This window comes from Pagrus pagrus, assembly GCF_965226575.1.
Source record: "Pagrus pagrus genome assembly, chromosome: 16".
NCBI classification, from domain to species: domain Eukaryota; kingdom Metazoa; phylum Chordata; class Actinopteri; order Spariformes; family Sparidae; genus Pagrus; species Pagrus pagrus.
Genome location: NC_140200.1, coordinates 27336667 through 27364576, shown reverse-complemented (window position 1 = coordinate 27364576; position 27910 = coordinate 27336667). Strand labels below are relative to the sequence as shown.

General features: G+C 39.4%; 1 protein-coding gene across 4 annotated transcripts in view; it reads left to right on the top strand.

Moving 5' to 3' along the window:
• epha7 (eph receptor A7) overlaps positions 1–21507 on the top strand; it is a 94372-nt gene extending 72865 nt beyond the window's left edge. Inside the window, exons 8-17 of one of the 4 annotated variants that reach the window (XM_084378366.1) lie at positions 1145–1253; positions 4421–4476; positions 6259–6372; positions 6827–7012; positions 8333–8394; positions 8622–8831; positions 10153–10302; positions 14399–14592; positions 15202–15357; positions 17153–21507. In XM_084378366.1, coding sequence (XP_084234492.1) covers positions 1145–1253; positions 4421–4476; positions 6259–6372; positions 6827–7012; positions 8333–8394; positions 8622–8831; positions 10153–10302; positions 14399–14592; positions 15202–15357; positions 17153–17267 — 1352 coding nt within the window. In that variant the 3' untranslated portion in view covers positions 17268–21507. Of the gene's footprint in view, positions 1–1144; positions 1290–4420; positions 4477–6246; positions 6373–6826; positions 7013–8332; positions 8395–8621; positions 8832–10152; positions 10303–14398; positions 14593–15201; positions 15358–17152 lie in introns of all 4 variants that reach the window. The other 3 variants (XM_084378365.1, XM_084378364.1, XM_084378363.1) reach the window with 3 other exon arrangements.
• Positions 21508–27910: the final 6403 nt, after the last annotated feature.

Here is a 27910-nt window from a genome sequence, read left to right as displayed (position 1 = left end):
CAAAATTATTAGGATTTGTGTGTGTCCAAAATCTCTCAATTTACTGATCGCTAAAGAGTAAAGTATTTAGTGTTTATTATATAGGAGGCAGTGAATAAGCGAGCGAGGGAGTGATTTTGGCTGCAGCCCACAGCCACTGCACCAGATTGTTCACCAAAAAATAGCTTCAGCTTGTAACACCCCATAAAACCATAAATTGTGTTATTTAAGTTTCAGTTGAGCACAAACAAATTACACACAGTGTGTTAATTAGTGTGTATGAAAGTTATTTATTTTATTTTGTATGTTTTATTCTCTGTGCATTTTTAAGTTTAAAAGCCCCTTTTAATTTGTGAAGAACCCCGACATCTAACCTCCCCACCCACTTTACATCCAACATTTGTGCATAAAAGGACACATTAATTACTCATACCACATGCAGAGTGCGTCCTGTAACAAGGTTACAAGTTTGCAGTGCTGTCAAAGTGTCCTTGACCGGCACAGTGAACCACTAGCCTCCACTGTGACAGCCTCGAGAGGGAAAAGTGTGGAATATGACAGTTGAATTCTCTTAATTCCTCCTAAAATAGAAAAGTGGTGAGATAATGAAGCTTGATTGAGTAACAGCTGATCAAATGTTGCAACATTTTCCACCCCCCCCTCCTCCTGAGACAGGCCACAAGAAAATCATTCTCTTTCATTTATACAGCACAGATCCACTTGATTTAAAATGCATGAATTTTCCCCCTCATACACCACTCACATTGACTTTATACGATGCTATGGCGAGCCGCTCTTTGGAGCAAATGGCAGTTTGTCAACGCAAACAGTTTGAGAACCGTGAGAGCTCTGAATGGGAAACAATCCAACCTGAATGTGTCTTTGTTTGAGATGAAGGGCATCGCCGTCGCCGTCTGGGACTATTAAGCCCACTTTCTGAAACAGTAGAGCCGTGTGTATAAGGATGGCTCAAAAATAGAAGCGTCCCTCCTCCACTCTCTCAGAGGGAAAGGGGGGGAGGGGGTTATCAATCTCCACGCCTCTCATTGGGCTCAATTATGTCCTGCAGATTGTAGTCTTTGATGTGCTGAAGTTCACACTGAGCATTTCTGTCTTTCTGAATGTCTGTCTGTGTGTGTGTTTGTGTCTGTGTCCATCTCATCAGCTGCGATCGTCTCCAGCGAGCAGAACCCCGTCATCATCATCGCGGTGGTAGCCGTGGCGGGGACCATCATCCTGGTGTTCATGGTGTTCGGCTTCATCATCGGGAGAAGGTACGCTCTCGCGGGCCCCATTGACTCTCCGCTCCTGTGAGTCTGCGCTTGTCAATTAGCCTTTCTGTCACTCACAGGCCTCCACATCTGTGGAGTCGTCACACGCACACACACGTGCACCCATCATCTCGTGGCATGCTGTGCTAATGGGTTGTGATGCATCTTTTTTTATTTTTTTTCTCCCAGCCTCGGCAAAATTTTTAAGCTATTTCTGCAGAGCCATTATGAGACAAGTACCCCATAGCGAGAGAGCTTTGGCTCTGCATCCTGTGTGTGAGTGTGTGAGATCCTGAGGGCAGGATGAAGTATGGCACACATTTTTCCTCCACCATCACAAAGCACCCTGCCCATTGTCATTATCACCATTCCCTCACATATTTCATCTGTGTTTTCATCTGCACGATGGCATTTAATCAGAGCTTGCTTTAAATGGTGCGTTCATCAGAAGGAGTCTTCAGTGGCTCAGTGTTAATACTTGGTACGTTTTCTCTGAGTCATAACTAGTGTTGTCACGATACTGAAATGTCTAAGTTCAAGACAGTACCTTGAAAAAGATCAATATTCAAAACCATGATCAATACTACAAGGAAATGATCACAACATTTCAAGCATAACATTTTAGATTTACATTAAAAGGTAAATATATCAAAGCTTGTGTAGTGTCTACTAAGCACAACAGCATGTAACTTAATTTACTTCTGCAGGAGGCACTGCAGCGGTGTGTGTGTCAACACGCTGTCATAGAGGAGTGCAAAAAATGTAGCTAGTTCTGGTATGTCGGTACTGTGGAAAATAACAGTTTCAGATATTACATATGATCAATATTATTTGATCAATCAATTTTTTTGACAACACTAATCATAACTTCAGAATGCGTACAGACCTTACACACATCCCACAGGTATTGGTGTGACTATCACTTTCCAGTCATAGCAGTATCTCCGATCAATCCATCGAAGATACAGATCCATACATGTGTGTACAAATCATGTAGAAATGATGGGCTCTATAACTTCAGAACTTGCCTTGCAATCAAGTTTAGATTTATTCGTTAGAAGTTAATGCAGACCATGCAAAACACAATGCCACTAATTGCCTCTTAATTTAGAGTTTTTCATGAAGCAGTTTCATCAAAATGTAATATAGCCCGTTGCTAACTCACTGGTATACTTTTTCCCCTCTCAGTGTCTTTTAAACTCTCTGCAACACCTTGTAAATCTAATATTGCTGATTCTATGTTTGGAGTTAATGCACATCCAAGTGCTCCAACTGTCAGTCACTTAACATTGTCAATGCAGAAGATGAGTGGGACTATTATTTTGGAAACCTTTGGACGACTCCCACTCTGCTCCTCAATAAGAAAAAAAGAAAACCATATGATTACAAAATCTCCCTTTTGTTTAATATTATATGTCCCGTTTATAAGGAAACCATAATTATGAATGTCATCTGGTCTAAAGGAAAAGTTCACCCAAACATGACAATTAATTCATTGTCTACTCTTTTCCGTGCTGATGGAAAGTTTTGTGGTCCACAAAACATTTCTGGAGTTTCACAGCAAAACAGTGTTGCATTCTCAACAACTGGAGTAAATGGGGGGTTTGTTGTAAAATGTAAAAAATTCATGAATTAAATATTTCCATACATCTCACCCGGTTTCATCCAAGTCTCTGGGAGCCCCGAGAACGCAAATTGATTTGAAAAGAAGTTATTTAACCCCTTGACGTGCAATCAAGCTCTTGCACCCATTTCAGATGGGGTGTGCGCTACACTCTTAGCTTAGCAGCTACAGTGAAGATTTCGGCTTATAAAAGTGTGTAAGGTAATATGACTGAATTTTCCTCTTTGGGTGAACTGTTCCTTTGAAGCCAGTGGACATACATGCAAAAATTAATATCATTTTCATACCGTGATAAACTTTTATTAGAAATGCAAACCGAAAAAGTCGAACATGGAGAGTATACTAGAAAGGGTTTCTTTTTCCTTAGCCCAAAATAGCTAACTGGCTGAAATATAGCATGCCTTGCACTTGAACCCTAAAGGACGAAGGAAGCTATGTATAGTCTGCACCTTTTCACTATAGCCATTCAAGTCTATGTAAATCCCTTAATTACTGCTCTATAAAGTAGTTTTCATTGTTAGCAGTGGGGTCATCCATTCTGGCATTGGAGTGTTGTTAACTGCAGCATGTAGCCCAGTGTTACTGTTTAGAATCTTATCTCATTGACATAAGTGTCAATGTTTACAGTTCACTCTCTTATCAGATCTGTATCAAGCTACAGCAAAGCCAACATTTCCTTCTGCTGCTGATTCACATTAAAACCATTTGACAGGTGAAACATTGGTAATTACAGGAAATACAGTGTTTTTGTCACTTGGTTAGCACTGACAGAGATCATCGACATGTTCATAGAAAACTGGTGGAAAAAAACGAAACAGAAATGTTCTGCATTTCATTTTGTTTTCATTTCATCAGCAGATCAAATATTAAATATTTTATAATATGTGCCATATCACACTACATGATCTCAAATATTTAAGTAAAATATGAATGTTCTACATGAAATTAAAATAATAGATGTTTTTGAATCATTCATACAAGTATATCAATCATTTAGCATAATGTATTTTGTTTTTGGTATCCTTGGGATGTGGACGTTATTTCAAAATACATGTCTGTGAGTTTGAGATATGCTGTTTGTGCTGGAGAGATATTAAATAAAGGCATTTTAAGTAAGAAGTATGAACAGTGAAGACATGCTGCACATGTTTCATCTCCAGTAAGCTCATGTCCATCACTTGTGGCTTATATCACCTTCCCATGCCATCCCCTTTTTTCAGTTAATGCTCAAAGACCAACTTTGTGCAGCAAATCACCTGCTCGAGGCAACCTTCAACACGTTAATATTACAAATTAATATTACAAGACGTGTTGAACAGCCCTTTACAGTGCATGTATTATTTGATATGTTACATGACTAGATGCTCAAGCTCCTTCCCTAGTCCACAGGCTGTTGGGTTCACAGCTCCTGCTGCTCAGCTGGGTTTCATAAGAGATTTGTCATGCGCGGCATTAGCCGCCGCATTAAAATTCTTGTAATTTAGGGAGTTTATTTCCTCCGCACAATCAGTTTATTCTGCCACTCTCTTCCTCTCCCCCCGTGCAGGCACTGCGGGTACAGCAAAGCCGATCAGGAGGGAGACGAGGAGCTCTACTTCCAGTGTGAGTGCCTGCATTCATCAGCCCAAATGCAAACACATATAGCATATATACACACGCAGATAGAGACATCTCAATCACTGCATACTGAACAGGAAGGGTGCCTTAAAACCCATTAGCACCCACCGGCAGGGCTATTTGATCGCAGTTCATTTGCTTTGAGTCAAAGCCGGTAACAATCAGGCTAACATCTGCTGCTGATTGGCTAGTCTCAGTATGTGGAGATGAAGAAGTTAGCAGGCTACAAATGCATGAATGTGACAGCTGTTAAGGAGGGAGAGGAGGATGACCCGTGAGGAAGGCGTGTTCTTAAAAAAAAGCCATAACTCCAATGGTTTTAGAGAGCGACAGAGTTTCTGGTTTACAATCAGTTAGCTTCGTCGTAGGGGCTGCTTCTAGGTGCCTTCTATCAGTAAGAGGTTTTTTTTAACACTGATACACCACCCCTAATGATGCCCCTGGAGATACAGCTGCAGACAGCCTCCCCAAGTGGAGCCGTAATGATCCGCGCTGTAGGCAAACTGCTGATTTGGAAACAAAGGGTCACAGGTGTCACAAAGTATAAGACTAAAGCTGAGGCAGAGCTGCTGAGCCCAGGTTGGCCACTGCTAAGTAACTGACGGATCCAACTCAGCAGCACAGGTCCCACCAGCTGGAGGAAAAAGAGGAAACTGGAAGAAAACACAAACAAGGCTAGTGTCAGGCTTAATGGAAGGATCCACCATGTTAGATCAAATGACGAAAGGCTGCCAGAGTGACAGAAGCGAGATACTGCGCAAATTCAACATGTAGACCCAATTTGTCTGCCATGTAGTGGCGAGGAAGTCGTGATAAGACATCGCCTATCAGATCCACTGACATCTCAGATGGACGAAGCAATTATAGGAGCAAGTGGAGGGAAATCTCAGCTGCCGGCGTCCCCTCGCCAGAGCACAATGCGTTTGTTGTATTTATACTGTTGGATTGGCCACCATGCCTGTCCTCCATGCAGAGAATAAGTGTCTCTCCAGCTGGATGAGCTCACTGTTCTATTCTGTTGTTTTGGTCCAGCGTTTACCCAGTGTATTATGCCTGTACTATCTCATTAAATTTTAAAGTTGACAGTTTATATTGTTATCAGTGGAATTTAAAATGCATAGTGTAATTGCCCCCATGAGTGGACAGCTCACTTAACAGTCCATAATATTGTAATTTGCTGTTAATTTGGAGCACTTTGCAAAATGGTAACCCTGTACCCTGTCGCTGGCCTTTCTCTAACCTTTTTTTGTTTTTCTTATTTTCTACAAACCGCCTCCTCTCTTACTTCATGGATATTCATGAACTCTTCCCACAGCAGTGTTATTTCAAATTGAATGGATTGTTTCTTGTTTTGTTTTTTTTCATAAAATCCTAAATGTCTTTCAGGAGTCATCAGTCTAACAACAGAGTTAGTATCCCACTTTTCCTCTCACACACTTATTTAATTTCCCTTCTTTTTATTGTAGAAATGTCAATATGAATAAGACCACCAGGCCAGATAAGTTTGTGATACAACATGAGACATGTCTTTTAGTGAGGCAGTCTCAGCTGCAGGGAGGTGCAAAAGCAGCACGCTCAGGTTACTCAAATCTTTGCTTCCCATTTTCCTTTGTGAAAAGCCTTTTGACACTGGCTGCTGACTGTTCAGCAATTCCCTCTGAATCACTGGTCTTAGTAATCGTTTGCCTGTCAAGCATCCACTGGTGCGCAGTGTGCATATTTAATCATAACAGTAATCCTCTTACCTTTCTACAGTCAAATTTCCAGGCACCAAAACCTACATTGACCCTGAAACCTACGAGGACCCAAACAGGGCTGTCCATCAATTTGCCAAGGAGCTGGACGCCTCTTGCATTAAAATTGAGCGGGTTATTGGAGCAGGTGAGCCCATCCTCTGTCTCTTAGCTCTTGCTGTTTAGTTACACAGTGCTCTCATATATCACGCTGACAGCCAAATATTTACACCTTGAATGGAGACACAGTTTTATGCATTGTATATTGATAGTGCAATTGCAAAGAGGGGAAAAAGTTCATTGCAATTAATGTGTGGGCTGCGTCTGGTAGAGGCAGCCACAGAGGTTTCCGCAGCTGAAAAATTGCTGCCACATGGGTTTTTACAGAGGCGGTCAATGACAGTATGCATCTCTAGCATGTCTTATTATAGGTCTCCGTTACACTCCCCTGAGTATAACAAGATGTCGCACTCCAATTTGTATTCCACCACTGCACAGCTGCTTTGTCTCAAAATACACTAATAAATTGGTCATTGTGAAGTGCTTGATTTTTTTTCTCTACCCACCCGCCCCTCACTCATGAATGGCTTCATCCCACACAGGAGAGTTCGGAGAGGTGTGCAGCGGCCGGCTCAAGCTGCCCGGAAAACGGGACGTGTCGGTCGCCATCAAGACTTTAAAAGTGGGCTACACGGAGAAGCAGAGGCGGGACTTCCTGTGCGAGGCTAGCATTATGGGCCAGTTCGACCATCCTAATGTCGTTCACCTGGAGGGGGTCGTGACGAGAGGTAATCACACTTGAATGTGACATCAAGGCTCAAGGTTAATGTGTATTTGTAATTCTACAACACAAGGTTGTGCATCATTGAGGATGAGTTCGCGAGCCTCACAGCCTGTGGAAAGAAGCTGCTCCATAGCAGCAGATACTTCTGTATCTTTTGTCAGATGGCAGCAGGGTGAACAGACTGTGGCTGGGGTGGGTGTTGGCTTTTAGTCTCCTTTGGGCTCTGTGCAGACACCTCACTGATATCAGTGTTGCTCTGTGGTTGGGTACCAGTGATGTTCAATATTTCGTTTTCCATCTAATTATGTAGTATGTGCATGATGACATCATTACGTCACGTGATGTGGTGAGATGCCAGTGAGTGCTGGGAGTGGAGCAAAGAAGCAAGCCAATGTCAGAGAGAGACTGAAAGAAACAGTAGTTCTGAGCATAGTGTATTTTGTAGTTTTGATTATCGTATATTTTGTAGTTGTGAGCATATTGAGCATTTGAAGATAACCCAAGAAATAACATCAAGCATAAATACCAATGTAGGCACGGGGAAAGTATTTCCATTGCAGATGAAACTATCAAAACAAAAATAAGTCATGGAGTGTTGCTCATGTTTCTACATTTACAAATATTTTGGATTTATATGTTCTGAGCTTTAATGTAGCGAAATTTGATGAAAATGTCAGATTTTTATATTTTTTTAAATTTATGACAAAATGTCAACACTTAAATATTTTATTGTTGTTCATTGACTTACATCACTTTGTATCGTAGGTTATACAAATTGCAGGGATATGAAGCATTTGAAGAAATGACATCACAATAAGCAAAAAATACCAATATAGGCACTGGTGGAAGATATCTATTGAGGAGTTATAAGGGTTTTAGTCACCTGCTGCAGAGCCGTCCTGTCCTGGGCCATGCATGAACCGTGCAAGTTTGTGATGTTTCCAGTCAGGATGCTTTCTATTGCTCCTCTGTAAAAATTGACAAAAACTACAATATAAACTGTGAATGCCGTGAGACAGTTTAAAAATCCTGTAAGATCATTTTTATCTGAGTATATCTAGCTTCGGGAGGTAAAGGCGCTGTAGTTAGAGTGACATTATATCTGATTCAATTAGCCACACTCCCTGTTTAACATTTTCTCATTTAGACACCGTAATAAAATGAACAGATGGTAACTTTTAATTAAAAGCCAATGAAACACGCAGCTAATAATAACTTGGAAGCAGTTCTGGCGCAGTTGTTTATTGTGAAGCATTATGTAAGCAAACAAAATCCAGGTATCAATTAATCACTTTCTTTTTTGTTCATCTTTTTTTTTCTCCAGGAAAACCGGTGATGATTGTCATCGAGTACATGGAGAACGGCTCATTAGACGGCTTCCTCAGGGTGAGTATCACCTTCATAGAGCATGAGGCTCAAAGCAGCAGCATCTTTTCTAACTTTTCTTTGCATTGGCTGGAAAGTGTCCCAGACAGCAGGCAGTCTGCAGCAGGATCTGTGCATCACATAAATATCATAAATCTTGTGCTAGAGCTGCTGCAGTGCTGTGACCTACATTTCCCTCATGGTCAGTGAAGATGGCTGACCTGCCTGTGTTTCTCTGTGCCGTGCAGAAACATGATGGTCAGTTCACAGTCATCCAGTTGGTGGGGATGCTGCGGGGCATCGCAGCAGGAATGAGATATCTCTCTGATATGGGATACGTCCATCGAGATCTGGCTGCACGAAACATCCTTGTCAACAGCAATCTTGTATGTAAAGTGTCGGACTTCGGCCTGTCAAGGGTGATAGACGACGATCCCGAGGCTGTCTACACAACAACTGTGAGTCAATTAAAGCACTCACTCTCTCTACCCAGAGCCCTGTCTGAATTCTCTGATCAAGTCACAGCCGGTGCATGAAAATGGAGCAGAAGTTCGGGTGCACGACTAAGTAGTCTGCACCATTTTTAATATGCAAAACAAGTTATATTTCAATACAACTTTCAGACAAGGCTCCCCTATAAAGGCTTTATAAGTTCTAATGCCTTATTTATGGTTAATTAATCATTTACTAATGCTGTATAACGGATACAGATAATGAAAGGATTAATTAATGAATAATGCTCTACATATAAGCAGGAAATAAGAAGAACCGTTAGGTTGCCAGGTTAGGAAATCACCTTTGTTGGTTTGTGACTTAACAAATATATTAGTTTCTTGTACACTGTCAGCACTAAGTTTACTACAAATACAATGGCCAGAAAATCGACTATCAGCACATATTTTCATGATCAGTTAACTGTAAGTCAAGAAATGTGCAAGTTCTGTGCATCTTTCCTTTGTTTTTGTTTTTATCATTGTAAATTGAATTATTTTGAATTTTAGAATGCACATAACAAGTTAATGGCATTAAAATGAGTAATTGACTTTTAGATGAACTAAATGAATAAACAAATACAAAAAATACATACATACATGAATAACAAGCCAAGCTGTAATGAATATTACAATATTCACATATTCACATCCAAATATAAAAAGAGTGGAAACAATTGTCTTCAAGCCATTCATAAAAGGTCATTAGTTCTTTTATTTCCTATTACCCATAGCCTAACTATAACTTCTTTAAGTAATAAGCTGTTAATAACTAGGGCTAGGCAATATGGCTTGAAGTTATACTCTTACATCTTTAGGCTATATTGTAGCCTACACAATACACAATATAAATCACAATATTTTGAAATCTCCCCGAGACAACTTCTTAATTACTACGACTGAATATCACAATATGACTATTGGTACTTTGAAAAAATAGATAAATGGATGGATAAATAATCATCAGATCCTTAATGAACAATAAACAATAAACAACAATTAGAACAACTAGAACAGTCTGGTAAGTTCAGAAAATAACATCACTTTACTGTAATGCAGCCTTTAAAACCAGCAAAAGACAACACAAATGGTGCCTTTTGAGAAAGTAGTGCCAGTATATTTACTTAAATTTGTGAGAAAGCTATTTCTTGTTTTTTTTTGTTTGTTGTGTTTTTTTCCTGTGTGACTGTAAAACTAATTGATGTCTTGATTGATGTTTTAGGGGAAGCTGCAGGATGTAATGAATTTGATCTTTACTCCAGCCACTGACCTGAATTTTACTGAACAGGGTGGCAAAATACCCGTCCGATGGACCGCACCAGAAGCCATACAGTATCGTAAATTCACCTCTGCAAGTGACGTGTGGAGTTATGGCATTGTCATGTGGGAGGTCATGTCCTATGGGGAACGGCCCTACTGGGATATGTCCAATCAAGACGTGAGTTACTACCTGATATGAAGTCATTAACTTGCTAACACCATAAGTTTTTCATTCTGTTTACGGAAGACATTACATAGGATCATAATCTGTGTATATAAAGACATTATTCATTTACACATTTTACAGAACATTTAATAGATTGTTTCATGCGCATATTCTCATTCCAGACCTTTGTCAGTGATTTGGGAATGCTGCTGTACATGTTTGATTAAAGGCAGAGTTGGGGATAGAGTTAAAGGGTCACCCCCAAACATAAAATGGTTCCATACAAGTGGTAGTCCAAGTCTAATTATTCCTGTTGAAGTCTCCCCACTAAAACATAGAAAATGACACACAAAATCTTTTCTATTCAGTTTTGTGGTTTTGTGGTCTTTGGGGCTTCCTTGCAGGACCCCCATGAGAACAGCTTGGAGGGGACAGTAACCTTGGGCTTAATTAGTTCAAGAAGTCTTGCTATAATGATGCCATTTGAATCAATTTGAAGGAGAAACATTTGTGAAATGGGACATGTGTAAAAATGAAGTCCTGAGAACATGGCTTTGATGCTGATATTAATATAAATAACAGAAGTGGAAAATATTTGTCATGCAGAAAACTTCTTTAAATGTTTATAATGACTTATGGTAATGTGAATCATTGTGACCAGCAGTGTTGAACCAATTACACAGCAAGCAACTCATGCATATTCTGCAGATTGCATTGCACTAGTTATTTTGTCTTAGACATGGAAGTCAGTATAAAGACATAGATACACTCTGATTTTAAAGGGTCAATTCACCATTTTTACAAATCAAGATTAGTTTACTGGTCACCGTTAGAACTACTCCACTTATGAAAAAAGGTCCATGTGGCTTCCTGTAGTTCTGGCTGATGGTGTCATATTGATGTCAACAGGATCAACTCAGCGTTGACTGTGAGTACAAGAAAGACATCATAAAAACTTGAATTTTAAAACACAAGAAGTTGTCCTTTGGACATCTTGAATTGAAGTTGATCTCCTAAATGAGGTTGTAAAAACTTTAATTTCAAACCATGTACGGATGTTAATAGTGAAAGTTTAAAAGACGTCTAAAAAAGACTCAAAAACATTCTGGCTCCTGAGACTTGAATATCTTTTGCTCAGGGGGCAGTCATTAAATTCAGTCAAAGCAAGATATTTTAGTTCCTGCAACTTGTACCAATGTAGCTCTGAACAACTGAAAAACAAAACAAAGAAAAAAATACACACATCACAAACAGTCCCAGTCCTTCAACGTCCCACTCCCACCTGACTGCTGGTGTGATGAAAGTCAGTACCCTGGAACTGGAATGGAATTTTAGAGATTTGGGGTTTACTAGGTTCTGTAATTACGTCATAGTGCAGAAGGATAAAACTCATGTTATTTCAGAAATGTAGAAACATGATTTATAATCAAGATCAAGACTATTAAGTAAATTCTAAGAGCTGACACCTGATATTGCCCAATGTTTTCTTCCTCAAAGAACACATTTTCCCACACTTCTTTTTACAGATGTCACAAATTGCAATCATGATTGACTCACCTGCCGTTTTCTGAGTGCTCTTGGCTGCTTCAATGCCAACTCCCACTGAGGGAGTCCAACTACGCCCAACCACTTGAAGCTGTTCCTTATTGCCGGACACTTGACACAGTTTGATTGATGGCAGGAGGCAAATGAGTTCTGGCTTTACTGCGCCTGGTGTTTAGCACCCACAGCATCAGGGCTAAACATGATTAAGATTCTCCGGTGCTCCAAGGCAGAGGCCTGCTGATTGAACAATCAGATGTTAGAAATGCTAAACAAGATGGCCAGGCATTAAAGTGGCAAATGTGATGTTTTGAGGCTTTGCTTCTTGACAGACATCAATGTCAGAAATTTTTGCACTTTGTCAAGATGTCAGCAAACATCCTCTGGGGCTGGAGGGAGAACATTATTTGCATTTTTCCCAACAGTTTCAGTGTTTTGACACCTTTTCCCTCCATGACTCATTCTTGTCTGAGCAGTCCTGACAGGAATACCTGATGAACACATGCATAAACGTATACAGCTCCTTATCCACACGGTAAAGAAAGGTGAGCTAGGGTCTTAAAATGAAAGTGCATGCTGCACTTACTGTTCTGACAGCATTTACTTTTAATGAACTCTCTGCTAAACTGCATGCATGATGTGGAGTGACACTGGCTTAGTTTTAAAGGCTCTGCAGAAAGATCTTGTCTATTATTTATCAGAGCCAAATACAGCTTTTTGTTGAGTCAAATGCGGGAAATTAATCCCAGGGAAACAATTTAGTATACACTGTGGCATAGTGCCGTAAAGGTCAACAGTAAAATCTTGAAATCAATTATAAGACTTGCTGTCAGCCAGTAAAGAGAGACAAGGATGGATATCAAGGATATGAGCCCATTTCAAAGAGTTGGTTAAAATCTTAGCCGCAGTATTCAGCACTTACTGAAAGCAGGGGATCGTTTTGAGACTGAGTGGAGAGCAACAACAATCAAGCTGGGCAAAATAAAGGCATGCATAACCTTTTCAGGATCAGTAAATTAGAAAAGAAAAAAAAAAAAAAGGTCTGATTTGGTTACATGCCGGAGCTGAATAAATTGCATGACCATCAAATGAAAGCTCATTTATGTTTTTGTTATTATCACCTATGAATTATTACAACATCTTCCCTGCTGATATGAAGGGACATGGTGACTAGACTAAACAAAGATTAACAACAGATCACATAGCTCAAGAACCCAACCTAACAGTAAGCTTGAGTCAGTCATATTATTTAAGCCATTTATTTGAAAGTTAAAATGACTCCACAAAGTTTAATGTTCAGCTTCTATACTCTGCCATCGACTAGATCTTGCAGAGCTATTTAAACGCATGCAATTTACCGTATGCAAATAACTTTTGTGGTGAAGTCCATGTACATTCACATTCTCTTCCAAATGAGTGGTCTAAATGATTAGTCTGCTGGTGTCATTGTGTCACCAGATCTCTGAAGAGGTAAATCTTGTTATTAGAAATGATGGAGAACATGATTAATACAAGGCATAATTTCTTTAAGAGGTTCTCCAACAATTCAGTGTTACATTTCCATAAAGTTAGGGGGACTTGTGAGAAACAGATTTAAATGAAAATGATCAAAATTGATGCTTAAGAGGCAAAAATCCTGACTTTTAGTCCTTAGAATGGTTCCAAAATGGCTGGATCTGTATACCTGTGTGATATCACGCGAGTAACATTTTTCAGACTTGACAAAGGTCTTCTGGAGCCAGGAAGATATTATACAACAGTTTTTTACAGGCTGAGGTGGTAATGGGGTGTGAGAAACCTGTCACTCCACAATTACTGCTCAAAGCTCATCAATGTAGCTACCTTCAATGTTTCTGCTTTGTTCCCATTCACTGTGACAAAACTGGCACACAGTCATCAAATCTGGTTAGGCCCTTTATTCCTCAATGCGCAGCATCTGTTGTAGGTAACCAACTAATGATTAAGCTCTGACACTTCTGTTTACAAACTTGATGATTGAAGAATGTGCATGGCAAGGAGTAAACTATTCACTTTGTAAGACTAGCTTAAAGTTGTCAGGGTGATACTGAAGAACTTTTCCTAAGGAGTTAGCATCAGAGGTTGGGGTTAGGGTTAGGTTGATACTCGAGGCTAATGCAAAATGGTTAGGGTCAGGGTTAGGTGTTAGAGTTAGGGTTAGGTTAATACTAGTAAATGATACTAAAGTCTTGGGGTCAGGAATTAAGGTTTGGTTGATTCTAAAGGCTGATACGAAAGGGTTAGGGTCATGGTTTAGGGTTAGGTTGATACTTAAAGGCTGGAACTAAATGTTTGGGCTCAGGGGTTAAGGTTTGGTTGATTCTAAAGGCTGATACGAAAGGGTTAGGGTCATGGTTTAGGTTTAGGTTGATACTTAAAGGCTGGAACTAAACGTTTGGGCTCAGGGGTTAATGTTTGGTTGATACTAAAGGTTGATACTTAGGGTTAGGGTACTAACTAATGATAGTAATTGCTGACACCAAAGGAATGTGGTAAGGATTATACTTAACACTAACACTAATGATTCAATATGTTTTGCATTGTCCAGGTCATAAAGGCAATAGAGGAGGGCTACCGTCTTCCAGCCCCAATGGACTGCCCACCAGGCCTGCATCAGCTAATGCTGGACTGCTGGCAGAAAGACAGAGCCGAGCGTCCCAAGTTCGATCAGATAGTTGGCATCCTTGATAAGATGATCCGCAACCCTAACACCTTGAAGACCCCAGTGGGAACATGTACAAGGTGAGGAAATAAAACCCTAAGGTGAATCATGTTAAATGTGGCCTCATACAATAAAGAATTATAACTTTTATTTTAGCACATTAGTGGATGATCCAAAGTGTTCGGTGGATGATTTAGTCTCTGTAGTTCAGAGATGAAAGATAAATCCCAGGGGATCGATACCCCCAAGCACCTTCCATGACTTTATGGTCAATAGCAGGGCTTTTAAATCAATCGCTGTAATGAGTTCCTGGTACTTTAAAGTGCAGTGGGAACTCCAAACCTCAGTCTGACGTTTGTCAGATGAATTCTTTTTGCAGTCAGAACATACTTACCTGATACAGCTCGTTAAAAAAGCACTATTATATGGAGACTGTATAGGGTGAATGCAATCAGATATTACAGATAAAAATACTTTCCAGAGACAAAAAGCTGACATTCTCAATCTTTTTTGTGAATTTCTGATAATTGAAGACTCCAATCAACTACTTTTTTTCCCCTTCTCGCAATTTGCTTCACTGTTGGATGCCTTTGGTTGACGCTTTGTCTTGTCTCCTGCTTGATTGTGCTTTCAGCGGAATGTTTCCTTTTTACATAAGACATAAACATCTCTCTGTGCTCATCCCGCAGACCAATTAGTCCACTGTTAGATCAGAGTACACCAGACTTCACCGCTTTCTGCACAGTGGGAGAGTGGCTGGAAGCCATCAAGATGGAGCGATACAGAGACAACTTCACAGCAGCTGGCTACAGTTCCCTGGAGTCTGTGGCCAGGATGTCAATCGAGTAAGTAGATATGAAGTTCTCGAGTGGTTAAGAATCAGTGGAGAAGATTAATAGCAGCCACATTTAGACTGTGATATCACCTACACTGATGCTTGGGTTGGTCAAGTATTTGTCGACCTGTCAATGAGACTCAATAATCACCTGTCTTTCTCTAGAATTGTCTACTTCAGCTTTACGCAAAACTACAAACAGGATCAGGCCATTAGTTGAAACATTTCTAGAGACAGGCCTGCATTTCTTCCCTTATTTATAACTTTACTGTATCGTTATTATTAAGTTGAGCATTAAGCTACCCTCAATAAAATCCAACACTCTTCCCCACAGAGGCTGGTTTTAAATCTAAACATCTAAAGAAAGTATGTTTTGCTGATTGTAGCTGAACACTTTCAAAACAACAAGGCCAAAATTATTGGAATTGGTTGAAAAGTGTTTTATGTCAAAAAATAACAATGACTTGCATATTCTTTTGAAAGCCATTCTCTGCCCATTTTGCAGCCATGCCTTCATCTATTTGTTCTTTCAGATCATAACTAACATGAACAGAAACACCAACAAGTACAGTTATTTGCGAGCTGCGTGTTAGTTTAGCTTTATGACTGATCTAAAGTCTCACAGGATGAAGGCAAGGCGTGGCAAGTTTATTTGTATAGCACAATTCAGACACAAGGCAAATTAAAGTGCTTTACAGGGGCATAAACATTACATTAAAAGACATTAAAAATTGCATTTAAAATACATTAAAAATAAATAAAATCAAAGATATCAAAAAGAAACAAAACATTAGAACAAGTTAAGAGATAGGAAAGTAAGCTAAAATAGAATAGGTTTAAAAGAGACAAGAATAGAAAGTAAAAGTCACAGTGCAGTTCAAAGCCTTAAAATTGCTTCAGTGAAAAGCAGTGGCAAACAGAAAGGTCTTCAGCCTTGATTTAAAAGAGGTGAGAGTTGGAGCAGACCTGCAGTTTTCTGGGAGTATGTTCCAGATAGGTGGAGCATAATAACTGAACGCTGCTTCTCCATGTTTAGTTTTGACTGTAGGGACTGAAAGCAGACCTGTACCTGATGACCTCAGAGGTCTGGATAGTTCATAATGTGGCAGCAGATCAGAAATGTATTTTGGCCTGAAAGTATTCAGTGCTTTATAAACCAACAGCAGCATTGTGAAATGTATTCTTTGACAGACAGGAAGCCAGTGTAAAGATCTGAGAACTGGAGTGATGTGATCTACTTTTTTGGTCCTTGTTAGGACTCGAGCAGCAGCGTCCTGAATCAGCTGCAGCTGTCTGAAGCAACCTTGATGTTTTGTGGTCAACAACCATTTCAATGTCTCCCCTCATTCCATATCAAACTTTCTCATGAAGTGTGTCCTCATATTCAGTGTCTTGAACTTGTGTGAACCCTTGTGCTGTTTATTGCATTCTTACCCGTTGAGAGCAGCTGAATGTGAGCATGAGCCCAGACTGTGGCTTGCCCTTGAGTTGCTACTCAGACCTTCCATCGACCATCAGATGTCAACATCCGTCTCCACATCTCCATAAACGGCTCAAGGGTTCAAATAAACTTTCCAAACATGCTTGCCAAGGAATAGAGCAAAACTTCAGATCATACTTTTTTCGCTTCATCATCCTTGAAATTGATGTTGAAATTTATTATTGAGATTCATAAACAGGACTGCTGTGTTGCCTTTTGTAGACCCCTTACTCTCAATAATGAAAAAGCTGAGGCCATAAATCTCACTTGTTTTGCCCCTTACTGTGGTCCGGTGCATTGATTGATGCGTTGTCCTGTCTTCCAGGGACGTGATGAGCTTGGGGATCACGCTGGTGGGCCATCAGAAAAAGATCATGAGCAGCATACAGACTATGAGAGCTCAGATGCTGCATCTCCACGGCACGGGTGTCCAGGTGTGATGGACGGGCCACATCGGACAAAAACAGAACTTCTCTGGAGCAGTGCCTCGGACGTAACTAGGATAATTGTCAAAGTAAACGGACATCTGTTATGTCTGACTCCTCTGGCTGTGTCTAGAGTGAAATCATTCCTTTGTTCCTCAGTGAAGGATTGTGGTCCGCCTCTTTAAAGGGCACTTAAGAGAGGAGAAGGGCAAAAAACAGCAACAAAAAAAGAAACTACCTGGACGAGACGACTTCCGTTTTTTGTTCTTTTTGTTTTTTTAGAAGCGCTTACAAACTCAACCACATATCAAATGGCGCATAGGACAGGATTTTGACTCTTACGTTTCTTTAACTTAATGAATGATTTCCGTGCACACCATGGCTAAAGATTTCCTTTAAAACAGAACAAAAACAACTTTGTCTACTTGCTGTGGTTTCACTTGTTCCTTTTTTTGTTAATTTTCTTTCCGTCTGCCACAGTGACTCGTTGTGGCCCCAGCAGAAGTTTTTGTTTTTTCTCTTCTATTTGGACTTGACAACAGGGTAAACTCTTATCCAAACACAGAGGGAACCTTTTAGGCGCAGATTCAAAGGTACTTTTTGTGCTGACACATGCTGGACTGTTTGAACTGTTTGCAGTGACTCATGTTTTCCTTCATGTGCTGTTGAAGTGAAAATGGTATCCTCACGTGCTTGTTTGCAGCCTACAGGAGTGGGTATTTGAAGTGGTTTTAGATTTTTTTATTAAGGATTTTTCTGATGAGTGCAACACTGAGGCGAGTTGTTCTTGAATCACCAGACTTTTATATCTGAGTAGCAATATCCTTTGTCTTGTGTTCACTACAGGAAACAGAACTGTTACTTGGTTATTGATTAGAGTGTTGCAGCACTGTTGAAAGATTGTACTGAAACTGAAGCCACCGCAAATTGTTTTGCCATCATTTGCCTAAAATGTTGCACACAGTGTCTGTTTTCAGCTGCAAATACAATTTTTAAGGGTGGATCCAGGAAAGGTGTAGATGTAATACTGCCTTAAAATGTGTTAGATTAAGTATTGCCACTATTTTAGGCACTTCAATGGCAATGCTTTATGCGGTTCATTTAAAGTGTGGACAAGCTCCCTCCCTATGTTTTTTTTTGTTTTCCTCGTTGTGTGATGTCTTTTTGTCTGGAACTTGGTAAAGTGCATGGATACAGTTTTAATGCCACGAGTGACACAGTCAGCAAAGGAGAAGAAGTGGACTAAATAGAGCAATAATTACCAGGTAGAAATGGTCCTCACCTGAGATTTCTAAGGTGCTAGGTTTAATCGCATGTGTGTGCTGTGCTGAGACAAACCCTTTGGAAAGATTCAGTCACCACCAGAAAAGGAAAGCAATGTACCTCTTTGACCTAAAAATGGTATGAAATGTGCTCGGAAAAACTGCCGTGCCAAGTCATCAAATGAAATAATCATGTTGTGTTTTGCCACTATAATATGCTTAACGTTTGATGAAAATCTAACGTGGTGTTGAGATATTGAATCGAGTGGCTGAAGAGAATAAAGAGGCACCAATCGAAATGCTACAAAGGTGCCAATTAGTCATGTTGACATCATCTTCTGACACCAAGAAGTCAAAAAGCCTCTTCAGGGTTTGGGTCTGAGAGTGTAGGACCAAACGACGGAGCCTGAGTCAAATCGTGCTATTGAATTCCACCATCACCGGCTCTGTAGACAACCACACAGCTCCTTTGTTTATCCATGAATCTCTGCCACTCATCCCTCACAGGCATAGATGTGACGGAACATGCATTAAAGTGTCTCTTAAGATTGCTCCTCTTTTCTTCCATACAGCTTTGTATGGAAAACAGAGTGGAAGGGGCTTTGCAGAACATGTGCTAAAAGCCAATCAACCTTTTCAGTGCCATCTGTCTCCACCCCAAATGCAAAAAAAGAGAGGAAGTTTCCATGTTGAGTATGTTTTAGTGCAGTATTCTTTGGTGACAAAATGCAGTTGTTCAGCTGTCATGTAAAGAGGAGTGGTGTTAGCCGAAGAAAACCATTACGAAGTCTTCTTTTACTGCTGCTGCTGTAACCTGAGACATAAATCTATATTTTCAAAGCTGCAGTCATCTCTTTCAGCTTTTTTCATCTCAAATGCATAGAAAAACCATAACGGTGTCAGGAATCGACCTTGAGCTCGCTGACGAGCAGTAAAACCATTAGTGGCTTTCTTCATTCTCTCCATTGTGTCTGCATCCACATTAAGCCAGAACACATCTTTTTCTCTCCATGTTGGTCCTCTGTCCACCCTAAGGCATAATCCTATCTGTGGTCACTCACTGTAAATGCAATATAGCTGAAAAAAACAGGTTGTTCTCATTCATCTGTATGTGTTTACTTTGCCCAAAAACTTTTAAATCATAAAAACAAAATAATGATTTGAGGTGCAACAAACACATACATTCAACATGTTCAAAATCATTCTATGAACTTTCATAGAGGACTACAGAAAACAGAAAATATTCACTAATTCAAAATTTCTGTTAAGTCATTCATCAACTAACTGTCATTGGCACAGTTGTGTCGGAACTGTCTGCCTTTTAACAGGTAATATTGATGAGCTGCAATCAATGAATTATTTTGTACTTGTTCCCTTGTCTGACCTCACGTACACAGCACGACAGCACTACTACCTGTTGACTTTGTTTTAACGATTTATAAATGATCACATAATCCAGGAGGTGTAACTAGTTGAGACTCAGCACACTAACTAAGCTCTGTCTGTGCCACAGTTTAATCAGGCACTGGCTGTGATAGGCCACCTAGTTACCAGAATAAATGTCAACACATACAAATCAAAACAAATCAGTGGTTTGCAGAAACATTAACAGCCAACATTTTATTCTGACAACTAGGATGCATATGCACTTTTGCCATTTGCTAACTGACAGACAACAAAATGTAGCTGTATTTCACTTAGCGAGGACAGGAGACAGGAGACAGGAGATTTTGACACAATGACCTGAAAAGCTAATGTGGATGCATGTCATTTTTAGACATCAACTGGAATGATCCAGCAAAGTCTGGATGTGAACTTTCAGTTTCACCATGGGACACGCCTTTTGTGAGGAGACACCAGGAATTAGCCCCAACCAGCTCCGAACCCATGTCACACACACCCTCCCTTTATCCATACAGCAGAGCTCAGCACTTGGGCTTTTGCCAGACCTTTGAATTGAGTACCGGCATAAAGTCATTTCGTCAGCACAAAACTCCCCAGTTCACAAGCAGCACTCTCTCTCAACCCCACTCCCTGCTCTGATTTTAAAACCGGGCCCCTGGAGGCCCCTCACACCCCAGGGTTGAATACCTCTGTCCCCTTTTTCCTGTGCTGGGGAAACAGCGGTTTGAGCCAAATTGAGATTAAGGCCAGGATACAATCGATTCAATGTCCAAATCACCTGTAACCTTCCCCAACAACAGTCACTTTACTGTCGGGTTCAACTTGTTTCATCCACATTTTAAACTTCAGGTGGCTCAACTCTGGACAAAAAAGAAAAAAAAGTTTTGTTGCAAGTCTATTTCAACAAAAACACAAAAAGAATAAAAAATGTTTGAAAAAGTAAATAAAAAAAAGAAATGATGTAGAGGACTTGGTTGGAATCAGAACAGCAGATAGAGAATGAAGTTATTTTTCATATCTTGTGGTTCAGCAGTTGGAAATTAGTTTCACCACTGTGGCGAGGTGGTGGATAGTTCCAAAGAGCGCAGCATTGTTGATTGTGTCAGAAAGAGCTGAGATCAGAGGGAATCTTTGTATATGTTCTAATTGTAAAACTTGTACATTTTATTTATATTGTTTTTTACACATATTACTCAGTAGAGAGCTCTGAATACATTGAAAATGCACTATATTTTTCTATCTCGCAGATGAATTATTGTCACCCACAAGATTTCAGTTGTACATAATTTTTCATTTAGGACCAAAGACAGCTGATAGGATTTCCATCTTTACTTTGGTGTTGCTTTGATTTGCCTTTTAGTTTGTTGTACAGTAATACAAATTGTCAATTTATTATTTATTTTTCTGTGATGAAAGTATTGAGAATATTCACTGGTCAAAAGTATTTTCCCCAGCAGCAGAACTGTAAGATCATTTAATTAGACAATTTCTTGTTACATAGACAATTCTTTTTGCTTTGTAACCTTTGTAATAGACTGTACATATATTTTTGGAAATATAATACAATCTCTATAGAAGTTTTGGCTGTCCTTTGCTGTGTTTTTGTCATTTGTTTTATCCACTAGGTGTTCATTTTATCAGCTATTTTTCAGATTTGCAGAGATCAGAAGACAATGTCAGTTTTGGTCATATTTAGTCAACTACTGTATATCTTTCCTATTTGTCGCCAATGTTTAGTCCACTCAAAACATTTTTGTCAAATTCAAAGAAACACAAACATTTTAGCTGAGCTTTAGTTGAGACAAACACTAGTTATATTAGTTATAATAATAATTGAGATTATATAATATAATAATAATTATATTATATTAGTTCTGTAGTCAGTGATGAATGCTAACAAAACCATTGTGAATATTTTAGCCTGGTTTTAGTTTGAAACATACAGTATAGTACAGTACAGTTTTTTTGTCAGGTCCATGTTATAGTCTACAACTGATTTCATTCCAAACAAAGGCTGTGTGATTTAAGAGTGCTTCTTTTTTTCAAATACAGAAATTGAAGACTATCATTTTCTCATAAGAGCTTTATAGATCTGTCCTCAGCATTTAACATCCTACATGGAAAACTGTCTGGAATTTTCCAACTTTTTAAGTTAGCTTGAAATTTTACTAGAATTGTTCTTGTTCGAGAAATAAGGAAGACAATTAGGGTCAATGGGACCTTTTTGTCAGAATAATAACTTTTACGTTTTTGGGGGGTTTTGGGTTGAAAGAAAAGCCAGAATTCAAATACATTTTTTCACATGTGGCCATTATCTTTTGAATATTTCTCTGGAAGTTGTCCATACATTTAAATCTAATCCAGAGGAAATTCATAGGTAGAATATATGATAGCTAAGATATTGCGACCAGCAAGTACTCTCAATTAAGGTCAAAGGATGCGATTAACTAGTAGCGCCTAGCTTAAATTCACAACAACTGAGTGATGTGCATAAGGCAAAACATTACAAACTGTGCATAAAACAAAATGTGGAACACAATAACAGCAATGAAAAAAACAGAAAAACAACAACATTTTCACAAGTCTGTAGCCCTAGTGCATGCTGGGAATCTTCGATACACACCTACCTCATAGGCTACATGAATGTCGATTATAGTTATGAGTCTCTCCTTATGTTGCCGTTTTTTTCAAAATAAGAGTGCATTGCTCCTCAAAATAACATCATTCAGCATGAGCAGATCAGTTTATAAAAAGACAGATGTTATGCAGGTCTGTGACGGGGCCAGAATTCAGATCCCTGAAAATCTTACATATGACAACCAGTCCCACCATGCTGACTTCCACACCATATTCTCTGTCTTACTACATAAAGGCTGCATTGCTTTATACATTGGCACTGAACAAATCATGAGATGCAGGGTCATCCAATATGGACATAGTTATTAGGAATACTGGGCTGGCTACTGGGAAGAAGAACCAGTCATAGAGGAAGAGCAGTCGTCGGTCAACATGAATTCCATCTGCTATTTATTTATCAACCAGAATTTAAACAGTCAGTGTTTTTGTTTCCCCTCAATGTCTTTGTCTCTGTGAAAGAAAAGAAAAAAAAGGTTGTCCACAGATTTCCTCTCCCTGATACAGTGTATTTTCTATTATTCATTTTCTCCTGGATTACACTCACAGCCACTGTTGAGGTTTGTATGTGTATTTGCTTGTGATACCGTGTGGAAATGCTTGTTTGTACATGCATACATGATAAGACAGACAGAACTGTCCAAACACTCCTCAAAACTTCTCAGTTTTGTACTTTAATCTTCCAGAACTTCAAATTCCTTGAAGGAGCTTGAATGGATTTCTCCTGATCACATCTTTCAGCAGTTTTAGTATTTATTTTGGTAAGTCCAGTAGTGGCTCAACATGCTGTCTCCAAGCCTGCTGCACGACTGTCTCTGCGAAACCCTAGTTTGGTTTTCACATGAATTTGGCTTCCTTCTATGTGTTTCTCTGTGGCTACTCCTCACTTCTCAGTCACTGGAGCTGCACAGTCTGATCATGCTGATATGGTGAGATCATCTGCAGAAGTATTGCAGTGAGATTCTGAAAGTGCAGAAGGAAATAGCTCCCTGGGGCTTTGTCTTAAGGCCTGGCTTTAAAATCTAAACATGGATACTTAGCTTAATAGTCAGTATTTAAAGAAGTATTTCACTGCTGGGAAGATGGCCCTTGCTTACTATGCTATACTATACTATGCTGTCTATGTAGTAGAAAGACACAAATATTTTTAAACCTGCAACAGTACAGTGCAGAGTTTTTTCAGCCTCTGCCTTTTGCAATGCAGAAACAACATGGTGGCAACTTCCCGTTCACAATCTTTCTCTATTGCAGCTAAACAATGTTTTTGAAACATTTTAGGCATGAATAAGCAGTGTGGTAGCATAATCTTGTTTCTTTAGTTGAGCACCACTGCCTGGTTTAGATAGTTTGATCAGAGTTTGGTGAGACGCCCCTAAAAGAGAGAGAGAGCGAGCTGCCCCTCTCTCTCTTTCGATCCAGCTACACTCTTTGTGTCCGTGGACCCACGTTCAAAAATGCGGAACAACAATCTGTAGTTGACACAACTGTCCCGATGGTCGATCCAAGGGCTGTTGGAGGATTTTTGGGTGCAGGCAAAATGGAGAGAAGTTACACATTTTACAGTTACACACAAGCTGGTTGAAAAACATCAAAGTTCCTGTTTAAATAAGGTGCTCTTAATCTGTGACCAGATCAGTGCCTTCCTTTGAGTTGTTACTGTCAAAGAAACCTAGGATGAGAAAAGTCAGCTGGCTCATTCAAGCAAATATACAATTAATCTATTATCAAAATTGTCATGTATTCATTTTCTGGTGACTGACAAATACGTTCATCATTTCAAACATCCTTTAAATGTCGTTTTTTACATCCACCTAAAATTCTGGCCATATCTTACAAATTGCCTCTTCAAAATGGCTAAATCCCCTCAAAAGAAAAGGTAACAGCTGCTGGCTCATTTACTTTCATACTGTTAGCAACCAGGTTTGTGTTTTTCTGCATGTAGGTTGCTTGCTAGGAGGTTGTGACTGTTGTTTCCTGTAAAAACAGGGACTTTGACAATGGTAATACGCAAATAGCATAAGGGAGGAAAATACCTACTGAAATAGTTGACCAATGGCAGGCTAATACCAACAGTCTTCATCTGGTGAGTCAGACTGAGTAAGCAGTAAGCAAGCATTGTTCAAAGTTCATATGTGAAAGGGGCTCCAGTCTAGCCCAAAGTAAATTCAAAGCTGTTGGTGAACACTGTGGAGTACAGGCATGGTTTTGGGCTCTTTGAAAAGGTTATAAGCTGTAGGAGTTTGAACAAACCATGACCATATAAAATAGTCAAAACAAGGTGCTTAGGTGGAAAAAAAATAGCCTATTCTAAGAACAAAGCACATAACACTACATAAACTTGCATAATTTTCAAGTTTAGGGCTTTAAAAACTGATATAAACTATATATTGTTGGGTTTGAATTTGTATTGTCTACATGATGCATCAATCATCCAAAGGCTGGTGTGTAAGGAGAGAGGAGAAAGGAGAGAGAGTGGGTGACTTGTCTGGTATAGAAGCTCCTACATGTATCTGATCAAACAAACTGTCAATCAAATGGCTGCCATCTCAGGATCTCCCATGTAGACATATAATGGTGTCTGCTATGAACCCATTTTGTTACCATTTATGCATGGAACACTGGGTTTTGGACTGAACATGTTACTGAAATGTATTTAGTGGACATCTGGGCAAAAGAGAATCTCTAGATGACGTGACGCAGCAGCCACGCTTGACACGCACGTGGGAATCGCTTCTCATGCATCCAGTGTGAACAGTCTAATCTGTTAACATGGACGCCGAAAGGAAAAGCAAGGGTAATGCCACACAGCAGCGCTGCACACACATCCAGTGTGCCCAGCCTGTTAGCCTATTTGCTTACTGTAGCTGTGTTTGTATTTTAAACTTTAATAGAATTTTAAATGTGTGGGAGATGAGCATATTACATATTAAATTACATATCACATATTGGATATTTATGTATCAGAGTAAAAAATGTCTTCATCTCTCAAACATACTGATGTACTCAGAAAAACAAAGGGACCCGGCAGATTGCCAGAGGAAGATAACAGAGAGAGAAATCATTTGTATTTGGTGATTCTGCAATAATCCTGAACCCTGCGTCACCATTATTGCAGTATCTGACATTTTGCATCTAATATAGAAGTCAAACGGGGATATGGAGATGAATGGTTGTAAACTGTGTAAATTGATTAGGAGGAACGTGCAGGCTTGACTAATGGTTTACCTGTTGGACTCCACAGGGAAAACAGATCATGACCCATTTAGAAAACAAAGGCTTTGCGTTTCATAGTTTAAGTGAATTCTCTGAGGAAATATAATGTGTTTTTTACAGATGCAACAAAGGAGACTTTTCATGAATAATCTGTTGCTCTTGTCTTGTTGAAAAATAGAGGTCATTTCCAGGGGAAAAGGGTCCTGTATCCCAAAAAAAGGGGTTGGTGCTTCATCAAAAGTTTAGCTTGTAGGAAGAGAGCATCAATCCATTCTCATTATGTTGTGGATCGTGTTGAGAAGTTTAATTAAAAGTGTTGTTGCTAATCAGACCAAGTTACAAATATAGTGCTTTTTTTCACTGCAGGTTTAAAATTTAAGAAAATGTAGTCTGACACCTTAAGTCCTTGTGTGAACTTAAGATGCCAGACCCCTATTACTGTCGTGGTTTAGGCATGCATATGACAACACAAGAAGGGAAAAGTCATATGAATTTGGTTTGAGCTACTATAAAAAAATATGTGATAATAAAACATAGCATCAACAACAAGGCAGCAGCATTATGCTCAGCTACATGTATAACAGCTCTATACACACATGGTGGAATGCACTGAATACATACATCTACTGCTGTACTGTACTTTCAATGTTGAGGTACTTCTATTTTCACTTATTTTATACTTTTACAACACAACGTCTCAGAGGTCAGTATTGTACTTTTCATTCCATTACATTTATCTGATATTTGTAGTTACACGTCACAGATTCATCTTTCATATGTCATTATATCAGTCTATAAAATATGTTGCACTGTAACAGATGAAACGACCCAACATTATAATAAATAGTTCAAATGAGCTCCACTTCAACTAGCAACAACAGTACAATCCCACATAATTCAGTAATATAACATACTGTATAATAGCAATCAATAAAAAACAGTTGTTAACACCTATTCATTAAGGTCATTTGAATAAGTGTTACTTAATAGGTGCTTTAGTAAGGCCCGTATAATTCCTCATGGCATGCTTAGGAACATTGATGGGACAATTTGCAACTTTATGTTACTACTTTACCTTAAGCTTCAGCTTCAAAATCATATTAATGTTACAGTGAGTTGTAATAGGGTGAATGGGGTCTCTCTCTCATCCACTCGTCTCCATGTAACCTTTGTGAACAGGTAGGATCAGTGTGTAACACTTTACTACAGTATGTCACAGGTTAGTGTGAAGCGGGATCATATTTTATTAGTTTCCGCTTTGATGTCCTTCGGCTGCTCCGCCTCAACTCTGCCAGAATGGGCACCAGAACAGGTGAGCAGAACCAGGATCAGCAGCTTCTACCAAGAATGCTGGAAGTCAGTCACAGTTGGGGGTGCTGAGTGGTCAGTCATCATAGTAAATAACGTGCAACATTAATGTTTTTTGTTTAATTTGAATGGCCATGATAGCATAAAGTCAATCGTTATTAACAACTTTTCAACAATTTGAGAGGTTTTGCACTACAGCAGACAGCAACCCTGAACACCAGCATATTATAGCTCAGAGCAGTTACAGCAACTACAGTCAACAACAGCAAGGGATGACGAGGGAGAGAAAGTCCCCAGACTGCCTCAAAAACTGCTGAACTTTGAGCGTTGTTGAGACAGGAGAAACTTTATGAACTTTGTAAACGCTGACTGTGACAAATTCATAATTATTTGGGCCTTCTTGTAAAATTGGCATATGTTGTACTTTTTTGTGTAAAAATGGACAGGAAAGTGGTGTCCAATCACACATCAGTTTTAGTGAAAAAAATGTTTGGTGAAAAAAAATCTATTGATGGTTTTTATAGTGGCTTCTGCAGGAGGTGCTGCAGCCCCCTCAGAACCCCTACCTTCTGTGTCCATGGCTTCTACTGACATCTTGACAGAGGTGCAGACCAAGGAGGACATTGAACAATTTGTTAGATGTAATGTAACTTTACGTGCTAACTACAAACAAAACTGAGCACGCCATAATAATGTTACGCTTTGAAAATGCATGTCTTGAAGTAATGTCAAGCTACGGTAACGTAACTAGAATCAGAGACAATAACACCTGGCAGTAAGATGCTACCAGCTAAACCTCTGCTGAAATAGGCTGACTTGGCATATGATCAAAAACTA